This window comes from Ischnura elegans, chromosome 7, assembly GCF_921293095.1.
Source record: "Ischnura elegans chromosome 7, ioIscEleg1.1, whole genome shotgun sequence".
In the NCBI taxonomy this organism is placed as follows: Eukaryota; Metazoa; Arthropoda; class Insecta; order Odonata; family Coenagrionidae; genus Ischnura; species Ischnura elegans.
The window spans coordinates 53,435,153-53,446,485 of NC_060252.1; the positions used below are offsets into that span (position 1 = coordinate 53,435,153).

At 35.2% G+C, this 11,333-nt stretch overlaps 1 protein-coding gene across 2 annotated transcripts in view; it reads right to left on the reverse strand.

Annotated features, from left to right (window-relative positions):
* The window catches only part of LOC124162464 (electron transfer flavoprotein-ubiquinone oxidoreductase, mitochondrial), a 192,165-nt gene extending 181,102 nt beyond the window's left edge, over positions 1-11,063 (reverse strand). The window contains exons 1-7 of one of the 2 annotated variants that reach the window (XM_046539005.1): positions 10,960-11,063; positions 10,392-10,499; positions 10,147-10,299; positions 8,564-8,722; positions 7,556-7,752; positions 5,153-5,365; positions 4,123-4,298 (exon numbers count right to left, since the gene is read on the reverse strand). In XM_046539005.1, coding sequence (XP_046394961.1) covers positions 4,123-4,298; positions 5,153-5,365; positions 7,556-7,752; positions 8,564-8,722; positions 10,147-10,299; positions 10,392-10,499; positions 10,960-10,993 — 1,040 coding nt within the window. In that variant the 5' untranslated portion in view covers positions 10,994-11,063. Of the gene's footprint in view, positions 1-4,122; positions 4,299-5,152; positions 5,366-7,555; positions 7,753-8,563; positions 8,723-10,146; positions 10,300-10,391; positions 10,500-10,720; positions 10,811-10,959 lie in introns of those variants that run through there. The other variant, XM_046539006.1, reaches the window with a different exon arrangement.
* Positions 11,064-11,333: the final 270 nt, after the last annotated feature.

An 11,333-nucleotide genomic window follows, 5' to 3' on the forward strand; every position in this document is an offset into this window, starting at 1 on the left:
TCCCACGGATATCCGAAGTCGGATGATCCGAAAAATGTCCGAATGGGATGATCATAGGTTACAGAGCTTTAATAACAATAATATACAATTGTAACCATTATTGCATTCAGATTTGCACAATACCAATGCAGTTACAGCAAATTCATTGATGAAAACTAACTGAATACAAATAGCAACTCTGAATGCAAAAATTATTCGAATTGGCATTCGAAGTTTTATAGGGCAGAGAATATTTCATTAAAGAATTTTTTGCTGCATTCAGCACCTTTTAGTTACTTATAATTATATTTTTCATTCATAAAAAGCCATTCCAATCATTACAGACCCTAAAACCTGAAAAAAATGGCTGGTCCTCATTTAGTGTTTTTCCGCATTTAGTGTTTTAAATTTTGTCCCCCCTGAAAAACCTTAAATCAGGATTCTACTGTATTTTCAAAATTTATACTTCAAAATATCTATAATTCTCGTTAGCTTCATATTTTTGCATAGCAAGGTCATCACACTCTTAAAATTTAACGTTCCTTTCATTAAGTTCTGTAAATTTGCAATTTAATTCGATCAGTGGTCTGTGAGACCGCACGTACTTAATTAGAAAAATCAATAAACGTAATGCTGGTGGAAATGATTAAAAAAGTTGTTAAAAACGATTTGTAGTGATTTATTAAGCATAAGAAAAATTAATATTTTGTTAGGAAGCATTTTTAGTTGTACAAAGTGGATACTTAAGCACTTAATTTTACTAAAATTCATTGCGTTAGAATAAATGACCATTCATTTAGTTTCTGAAGGCGAACACAAAACAAATGAAATCCAGTTTTTAATGGAAATATCATCCATTTTGTTCTTTGAATGCTAAGATTTTTATAGATGTTATCAATATTCAGAATAAAATAATGGTGAATTTCTCGTACCCCTAGCAGGCCGTATACATATAATGTAATTTGTAAATTGGAACCAATTGAACCCCTAAATTTTGTGCACCCACAGCTGGAGCGCAACATTTATTTACGTGTATCTTTCAGCAGTCGGTGTCCTAACTATTTGGGGACAGAACATCTTAGCATAGAGTTTTACCGCAAGAAGAAATAAAAAAAGCCTAGGAAACACCGCGAGTGAAACGTTGAAATACAAATGACATTACATTTACATTTGTCCAAAGTGTTTTTCCGGCCCCTTTTTTTCAAGAAACCAGAAAACCCTCGAGTGTGTAGTTTCTGAAGTAATGCAAAAATCTGTTGACAAATACAACTGATAGTGAAGGAGGGAGCACAGATGATGAGAGAAGTGATGTAGTAAAAGATCTCCCCAGGCAAGAACAATTTTTTTACAGGAGAAATTGCAATAACTGGTCATCAAATAAGCCAAAGAGGAAAATTTGTATACCCTTCCATAACTCTGTAACTCAGAAACCTGGTTTCAAGAATTACATAACATCACTAGGAAGGGATATAGAGCCTCTTGATTATTAGTATCAGATATTTGATGAGCAAATTTTACAATTTAATGCGTTGGTACGATCAAATAAATAAAAGTGCCCAATGATTATGCGTCATCCAAAGGACGCATGGGCTCTTCATTTTACGAATTCTCGGCAAACAAGACTGTAATATCCAAACTCCCCAAAATATATAAGGCTCTTTGCTTAGTTTCAATTATGCAGTACAGGTTAGGTGATGAAATAGAGTCAGAGAAACCAGTGGTAATTGCATTTTACAACACAACTAAAGTGGCGTAGATACTTTAAACAAAATGTACTGTAGATGCACATACGGGAGGTTGCCAATGGCAGTATTTTTCAGAATATTAAATATTTCCTTTGTCGACTCTTTTTTGCTTCAGCAGTCTGATAAAAATGAGAGATCGGACAGTCAGTCGACGATCACTTATCACTGCACACCACTCGTCATGGTTTTCCTCATCAACTTGAGTATCCTCAAAGTATTCGCTATTAGGTATTCAAGTAAGACAACCGTTGATTCAGATGATTTGAGTTTATGCCTATCATTTATATGATAAGTTCAGCCCTATCTTGCATTTTTTGGCATAGGATTGTCAATATTTCCAATTTGGAATATTCTTGGACCTCGCAGATCCACAAGGAACTGGTACCTACTCTGAGATAGTAACATTTTTTCCTTAAGACAGACACATTTGGGAAAGTTGGCACATTTGTGGAAGGCTATGACAAATAGTTCCATCGCCTTCTTAGTAAAAGAATTCAACAAGTAATCCTGTTTTTTGAAGTAGGATTTTACTCTATAGGATTTAATTTGCCCTATTATTTTCATCATGTAGCGTGAGATGAGTTGTAGTACTCTGGTTTGCGTAACTGCTAGAATAGATGTTTTTTTCTAAATGGCACATACCTTGACAGAAACTTCAGTGATATCTTCGTACGCAAAAATATGGTCAATACAGTCGGAGATGGAATAAAAGAGCATACTCTCGTCCTAGTGACTACCCTTGACAACTTCAGACACGATTTCCACGTGTTTGACTGAAAAACATCTCTATTTCGCGTCAATTATCGCATGCATGGCGTAAAATGACACGGCGTGTTGCGGGTTGCCTATCCCATAAAACTGCTTTTTGGGGACACGATAAAAGGTCATTTTCTCAATAATTAAAAGCAATAAAGCTGACGTATTTGGTCTTAAGTATTAAGGAAAGACCAATGTTATACTACATTGGAAAAAATGAGTGCTTGCTAACACAAAATTTAAATTATTTACATTTTTAACGTTTTTCGTTAAAAATTTCTAAATTTCAAAACAAAATGGCAAACAGAAGATATGAACCAATTTTGAAAAAAAATCATATCTGAAATACCCACCCTGGAACGCAACTTTTGCCGCGTATTATGATTCACTCCTAAAAAAAAAGTGGCAAAACGAGGCACCCTAATGCCCACCCTATCGGACTCAAAGGGAGTTCTCACCAAAAAATAAACTGGGTGGGACATAATCCCAAGCTGCTGTATTAATCTAAACTTTTGCATAAATAATTTCAATTTTTCATCAAATTAGGGAGTGGTATGGAAAATATGAGCACTTCCACTCTCTTGAACCACACTAATAGGTCACTTAGGTTCTTCAGTTATCAGTTCCAATTACTTCCAATCAATTATTTCCAAAGGTTGAAACCAAAAGACGAACCAAAGCCAAAAATTATTGCTGTCAAAATAATTTGCAAAACCACCAGTTTATAAATTTTCACAAGCATATTACTTATATTACATACTTCAATTACAGGGATTTTGTACAACCAATAACAGGATTATTTGTTTAGTAGTTTAAATAGTGCCATAACAAATATCTCTAATAGCATTTGAAAATTAGAGGTTGAAAACAAAACCCTTGACCAAAGAAGAAATGGAAAGTCCAAAAAACCTGGAAAAGTATTGTTTTTTTTTTCAGAAGGGATATTGTGTAACGGGTAAAGTGTGCCTTTCAGGGCCCCACTTGACTCGGGGCTGGCGCACAACGCCTGAAGACCGGCCACCTGGAGGAGTGAGGCCTGGTGAGCGGCGTGTAGGCAGTCTGTCACGAGGAGCTGTGGGGAGTGGGTCCAGCTGCACTGGAGATTGTGGTCGAGGCCTAGCCGTGTGTGCACGGCACCGTTTTGTGATTGAAAAACCTAGTGTATCTGAGGCAATAAACCTTTTTTTTGTTACTGACTATTATGAGGGTCAATGAGGACTGCCACAAGAAGTACAGGCAGATTATTGGCAAGACCAACTACCTCTGAAGTTTCAGTGGCCATGGGAGTATGAAATCACAATTTTATTAGGAGCATATCAAAGAAATTTAAGGTCCAGAATTAAATTTATCATGTAACAGCCGAGTATTGTATATTTAAACTCAGCTGCTTGAGGTTATTTTAGTGTCACTAAAATAAAAGATCTCAAATGTAAACTCTTGAGAAAAATAAATAGAGCCACTTTTAACATAGCATTACAGAAAAATAAAAGCCTTGACCCAGAACTAGAAGTGATAACAAGAACCAAGAAGGGACTGCCGGAACTAAGCCAGAATCGTAACCAACAAAAAAGCTGAACTAACCATACTTATGGGGGATTCGACAAAACTTCATGACAGTGCTCAGTATAATTTATTTTCTTACCTGTTACCACCTTCAAAAACTGGCTTAACTGAGGGATGATGTTTAAACCTCTGGAACTCCCTGAATGGGCTCAGGTAAGGATTCGTGTAGTCAAGGCCTACAACAAAACCAACAGCAACAAGAGGAGATGGCTCATTCAGGTGATAAAGGAAAGATCCTCCATAGGTGTTTTTGTCCTAAAAATAAAAAAAAGAACAATGCATTATAACTTTCTGACAATCATCATCATTTTATTTTCAAAATCAGACATCCAATTTCAGGTAAAAATTATTTAGTGATTCAATAAACTCGGATTGTTTCTGGCTTTACTTTGTGAAAATCCATTCTTAATAATAAAGCGTTATTGTACTTTTCCACACGATTTAATTAATACAACCGGTTTCGTCCCAGAGGCGACATCATCAGGTACAGAAACCGTTATAATAACAGTTATTTTTGAACAATTAATTTAATTTAAAAATTAATTAACAAAGGTCCTATTAATTAAATCTTGTGGAAAAGTACAATAACGTTTTATTATTATTTAGTGATTGATAACAGAACCCTATCTAAAATAATAACATGGCAAAATATGACTTGACTTTAATGAAATGTTAAGAAACATTATTGTATTCCACCAATTTACTTTTATGTATGACTAGTTTCAGTGCAGAGGTGTCATCCTCAGGTACAAGCCTTTTCACCTGAGGGTGATGTCACTGCATCGAACCTAGTCGTATAATAAATTAGAGGAATACAACCAAGTTTTTCATTTCATTTACGTTAAAATGAATGCCCACAAAGCTGAGCTTGAGATGAGAGGGATAAAATATTACTTTATTATGCACTATATAATTCATCGACCTGACTCAGGGAGCACATTTTCAAAGTTATACTCATGAAATTACAACTGCTACCACATGATTGCACTACAACACTTGAACTACAAAATATGTCCTAAACACACAATGGCATGTCAAAATGTTTTTTTTTATCTAGTATCCTTTTAAGGGTAAGGAGTAGAAAATTAACTTTTAAGAAGAATACTCACAAGAGGCCAGCCAACTGTGTGCTCCACAGTCCCAGGTTTGTGCTTTGAAGGCTCTATCTCCCAAATTTCTTTCAAACCAATTCCATAAGTCTGAGGCTCACATTTCTCTCTCAGGTTAAATTTCTTAAACAGCTGCTTGGCAAGATGGCCGTGGCAGCCCTCAGCAAAAATAGTGCACTTTGCATGTAGCTCCATTCCCCTCTCAAAGTTATCCTATAAGGAAGATAAATACGTCGTTTAAACAAAACCTTAAATGATCCTTAAATTTAAGATTCAAAAAAACAATATTTTTTAGCCATCGGATATTACCAACACGATGCATCAATTCACCTCCATTTTATAGTCTTCCATCATTATTTTGGGTGGTTCATTGCATTTAAATTGTAATTAAAATTAATTACCGATTTCCTTAGTCAAATTATTTTTTCTAAGCTTCTTCAAGTATCACGCTAACTCTTTTACTCTTGACCACTTAAAGCAGAAAGGTTTTTAATAAAAAGTAACAACGTGCAATTACGGAGTTTTAATTTCTAATACGGTTAGAGTGAATTTTAAAAATATTAACAGAAGTTAAAATTACAGTTAATTATTTTTTCAACTTGATTCTTTAATATTTACTCTCCCTTATTCATCCCTTTTTTATATTTTATTTAATTGAAGTATTGGATTGTTCACTTTGGGAAAAGTATAAACAAATTTCCGATATGTTAGTATGTTTAGTTTTCATCATTAAAAAACACCTTCCCCTTAAAGAGTAGAACATGGTTTTGCAGTATTATTCATTCTGTTTGACTTTGAATATTATTTCCGAACAGAATAATCAAGCAAACAATTTTCCACTGCACCTGTCATCTCCTAGGCCCCTCCCCACTGAGACAGAAGTGGTTCAGCCAAAAGGGCCATTCCCCATTACTCTCCCTGCCAGCTTCCTTGCTATGACCCCGTAAGGCTAGGGCTATCTCAGAGAAAAAGCGGAAAACGGTGATGACAGCATTAATTAGGAGACTTACATATCCACTCAATACACATCACAGTAAGGGCAATTTATCATTTGGGCTTTTAAGACGTAACACAACCTTCCATCCAAGTTTAAGCAAAATCTGCTTCGGTAACATTGGCCATGAAGTGTGACCTATGGCCGCTAAGGGTGCTAGAGAGCCCGAAATGGACGGGTAGCCACGGGAAGCTCAAAGTTCAAAGAGGTGGGAATTTAAATTCATACATATAGGTATTCATCTCAGGTGGTGGGGGGAGGGGAGCAGGAGGTTGCAGGAGTAGGTTGTTGATTGTTTTTGCTGATTACGGGTTGAAAGTACGGCTAATTTTAAGGCTGGTGTCCCTGTTGAAATTGTTCTTCTCCTCTTTCGATATTTCTATGGATTGAATAAGCTGAGATCAATACAAGCTGAACACTATGACTTATTAGAACTGCAGATAAATTAAAGAACAGATGTTAGAGTGAAGGCATTGTCTGTAAGATCATTCCCTTTTGAGAATGAATTAGAACAATAACTGCTGTCAGAATTAAAAGAGAATTTTTTATTCATTCCAAAATAAACTCAAAAAGCTAGGGAATTAAATCAAAGTTCCAATATTAATAAGGTCTAATATCACTATATTCTTGAGAAAATAGAAATATAAATAGTAATGAGATGCATGTTGCCAGCAAAATATCCGATTTAGCAAAGCCTGAAAGCTCCAATTTTTTTTTCAACCAACAAAATACATAGGTAACATAAAAGAACTTGATCCTCTATTCAAATAGCAGCCCTTTGAACAGCTGTTTTACACAGAGGCTAGCCAATTTCCAAGGATAACAATTGTAGCATTTTGGTGACTAAGATTTTCTCGGAGACGATGCAGATGATGATCAGTGGCAGGGAAAAACTCTTGATTGAATTTATAAGATTCTTCAATAGTTAACAACCACAAATTATGATATACATTGTCTACAATCTATAATTCTATATTTCATATCGCAAATGCGCAATTATTATCCTGGCCTTGTTAGAATACGGCCCAAAGGAACCGGAGATTTTGTCGCACTTGGACATATTTATGCCGCGACTAGTCAAGGTCTAAGTGGAGAGAAAGGGAATAGCAGAAGTGTAGGCAGCGGGGAAGGAGGAAGTAGAATTAGCATGATATATTGCGGTCAGTAAAAGATAACTCTGAATTATTCCGGAGAGCAACCTAAAATAACAATGTGCAAAAATATTACATAAAAAAATGTTTGATTTACATGAATTATGAAAATTATATAAGATTAAAGCGAAAGTATAGATTATTTGTGTTATCCAATTATTCATCCCGCCTCTCCCAATTATTAAGCCAGATTATCCGGAGTATGCTGTATCAATTTTTGCATAAATAGATAAAAAATGCAGGAAATCACATGCATACCTTGGGTGATCCATCTTTGGCAATGCCAACATCATTCGTAGCCACTCCTTTTACACTTCCATCCTCATGATAGAGAACTTCAGCCGCAGCATATCCAGGGTATATTTCAACTCCCAACTCTTCAGCTTGCTGTCCAAGCCATTTCACAACATGCCCCAGTCGTACCAAGTAATTTCCATGGTTATTCATTGGCATACCTAGAGCACATAAATATATTGATTGTAAAAAATAATAATTGAATAATATACTTTCAAGAAACCTATTTCATTTCATGAATTTCAATGAATAGTTAAAAACTTAAATCACTCAAAATAGAAACCAGGCAAATGGCACCCCAATGAGACTTATATGAGTCAATCACAGATAGGTATGCACAGTGCCATTTCATAAAAGCCTCATCATTATTTTGCTTAGCAGACAAATTACTAATTCAATATTAAATAGACTAACTACTCTCAATATTTACAAATTTAGCAACAAAATTCCACCTTTTTCATCCACCATGCTTTTCTCTTCCAAAATGTTAACACAGACATGCAATGGGTCAAATTTGAACAAAGCAAATTCTCAATATCCAAACAAAGAATAGACATTATCTCCAAACATTTCATTTGTACCCCTAAACCACTGGCATATTGAGTGGGGGGCGGCCACTCCTTGTAATTTCTGGAAAAGTTGAAAAGGAGGTAATTTTTAATGTGGTTCTCAAAGGAAAGTTTTTATATCACCTGATTAACAAACAATGTTTTAAAACAAGTAATTAAAATCTATTAACCACATTTTATATGAATTAGAGAACAGACATCATTGCTGGAAGGTAACTCGTACATCAAGACTCCACAGAAAACAATAAGCTGTCCCCTCCAAAACTATGACTTCAATCTGTCCCTACCCTAGACCAGCCACTTACTAGGGAGTTGATGGTAACATACTTTTGTAATGTGTGTAAATAACTAATCATATACTAAAATGGTCAACATGACATCACATTAAAATCTTTCATCTTACCAGGTAATATTGGGATAGGAATTCTGGAAGTTTCGGTAAGCAAAGCAAACTTGTCAGCCGTGACGGGAGTGTTGAGAGGAGCTCCTTTTTCCTTCCAGTCAGGAATTAATTCATCTAAAGCACGAGTCTCAATACAGGCTCCAGAGAGAATGTGTCCACCTATAACATTCAAGTAAAACTAGTATTTAGAACAGGAAAACCATAGTTCCAACATCACATTCCATGTAGAAATATATAACCACAAAAAATAAAGCACTTATGAAATCAACATTTAAAACTAATCACACAATAGGGATCAAGTATAAAACTGAAACATAAGTCAAGACTTTGATAGTTCACATGCTCATGTTCATCAAACCAACTCACCACACACAAGCTGAAATTGGATTTCACAAGAAAGTGAGGATTACTTGACTCTTTATGTTTCAATAAACAGCAGCAATTCTATGCACCGTTTTATTATTGAGTGACCAAATACAAGGTTAACCATTAAATACTTAAATCCTTGCATAAAAGTAAAATATTACATCACGGTTTCATGAATTTCAATAATTGAGGAAATTTGCCAACAAACTGATCTTATTGCATCATGCAATAGAATAGAGCTCTGAAACAATAAGATTAGAAGAATCCATGAATAAAGCTCCAACTCAATAGATCTTATTCACTCATCGACTGTCATAACTCAAGAAAGAGCAAATTTAATTTGTTAGTCCATTCGACCTAAATTTCTTTATAGAAAAAAAGCATCTTAAAGAGAAAGCTCAATCAGAACAATTTTCAGTAAGTCACTCTAAGGGGAAAAGAATGGCATCAAGCACTGACCATATGAAGCAATACCTTGACTGTTGCAGCTTATATAAACCTATGGAAACATACAATCTGTGAGAACTAAAGAATGGCATCAAGCACTGACCATATGAAGCAATAACTTGACTGTTGCAGCTTATATAAACCTATGGAAACATACAATCTATGAGAACTAAAACTCTTAAAAAAAAATTTTCCACTCACTCAAAATAAATTACATTACAATTCCAAACGCATAGTTATTAAATATCACCTGCAGCTTCAAAACTTGAATGTCATTTTCAATGAGGGTGATAATGTAAAAAAAATCCAGAACCTTAATAGATTACTGCACCAGGCACCCAACAATTTGAATGTTTATTGTGCCTCACCCACTTGGTGCACTGTGTTATTCTAAAATACAAGAGAATTTAATAGAGTGAGAGAGCCATCTCCTCCAATACCTCAACAAATATTAGATGCTCCATTAAGTCAGCATAATATAATACATATATCGGTATAATGGAACACAAAGTGCGTACGAAAATAATCACAGAAGTAGATGTTCTCACACAATTCATACTGCCGCATATGCTAGTTAGTCGCGCTAGAAACATTTTCCATCAACTAAAAAGTCAGTATGTGATGCACTCACACAAATCATATAGTACAATATTAAAATTAGCAGAAGATCAAATCACTATGGCATCAACACGGCATCTCAAAAAGGAGTTACGTGATGACCAACAAAATTCAGAGCATTGCTAGAGAATCTATTTGACTTGAAGTCTTACCAACTTCGGCCGCTTTCTCTACCAGGCACACTTTCAGCTCTTTCCCAGATTTTTCTGCCAGTTTCTTCAACATTATAGCCGCAGACATTCCTGAGGGACCTCCACCAACAACTAGAACGTCTGCTTCATCTGCATATCTCTCCATGTTCACGTCTAAATTGAAAAATGAAAATTGTCTAATCTTCGCAAGGATCCACTAAAATCCAACAACATGCAACGGTAAATATATTAACAAGCGACATTACCTTTCCATCTCGGATCTGTCTCCCGGGGAACTACGGTGTAGTGGGTGGTAATTTTCGGAAATGTCTGCGTGGCCAGGCATCGTTTCGCCAGGGACAGGAATCTCTGCGCTGCGAATTAGATAATCAATGAATTTATTTTAAAATATTCTAATTGGTAAACTGGAATACTGAGATGGTTATCACAAGACGCCGACACTTTTTGAGTTAGCTTAACGGTATAATCACCTATTGCTTAACCTAATTTTATTATGTTTAACTCAAGCTGAGAGAAAAACCCATATAAAATCATAGAATTTACATAATAATAGAAAATTAGCCTTATGACTTACGGTAATACATGCCAAATTCGGGTATTCAAGGCTATAAGCGAAGGAGCAAAGATTATGAAATGTTTCTATCTTTAATCCTTGAGTACGCCAAAGATCAAAGGTTACTCAGTTAATTTCCACAGAGATCCTTCACTTACAGCCAAATTTAAAAGTTAACAAAATAATGCCCTCTAAGAGGAATAATGAATCATGATAACAAGGACTAAAGCACCCAATAACATATATTCCATTTGACTTACTGTTTACAATACATACACCCGTCGACACAGCCATGACTGCTTGCTCTAGAGCAGCTGTTTGCAGCCGATAAAAAACAAGTGAGTAGCGAAATATTATGTAACCATGACGGAGATCATAAAAATATTTGCTCGCATAGTATTTTACTAGTTCAAGAAAAGTCATTTTGCTTTTAAGAATGACATGGATTTAATAACAAGTAATTTTTTAATACATTTCTTTTATGAAATTCTTTCCTTCTCCAAAAAAGTCTTCAAAACAGCCGCCATATTCAAACCCAACTTCCCATGTACCTTTTGTTTCTTTCAGTACTCAAAACAGAAATATGTCTCAAAACTGACAAAATATCCGTATTTTAATTCCACCTTAACCCTTT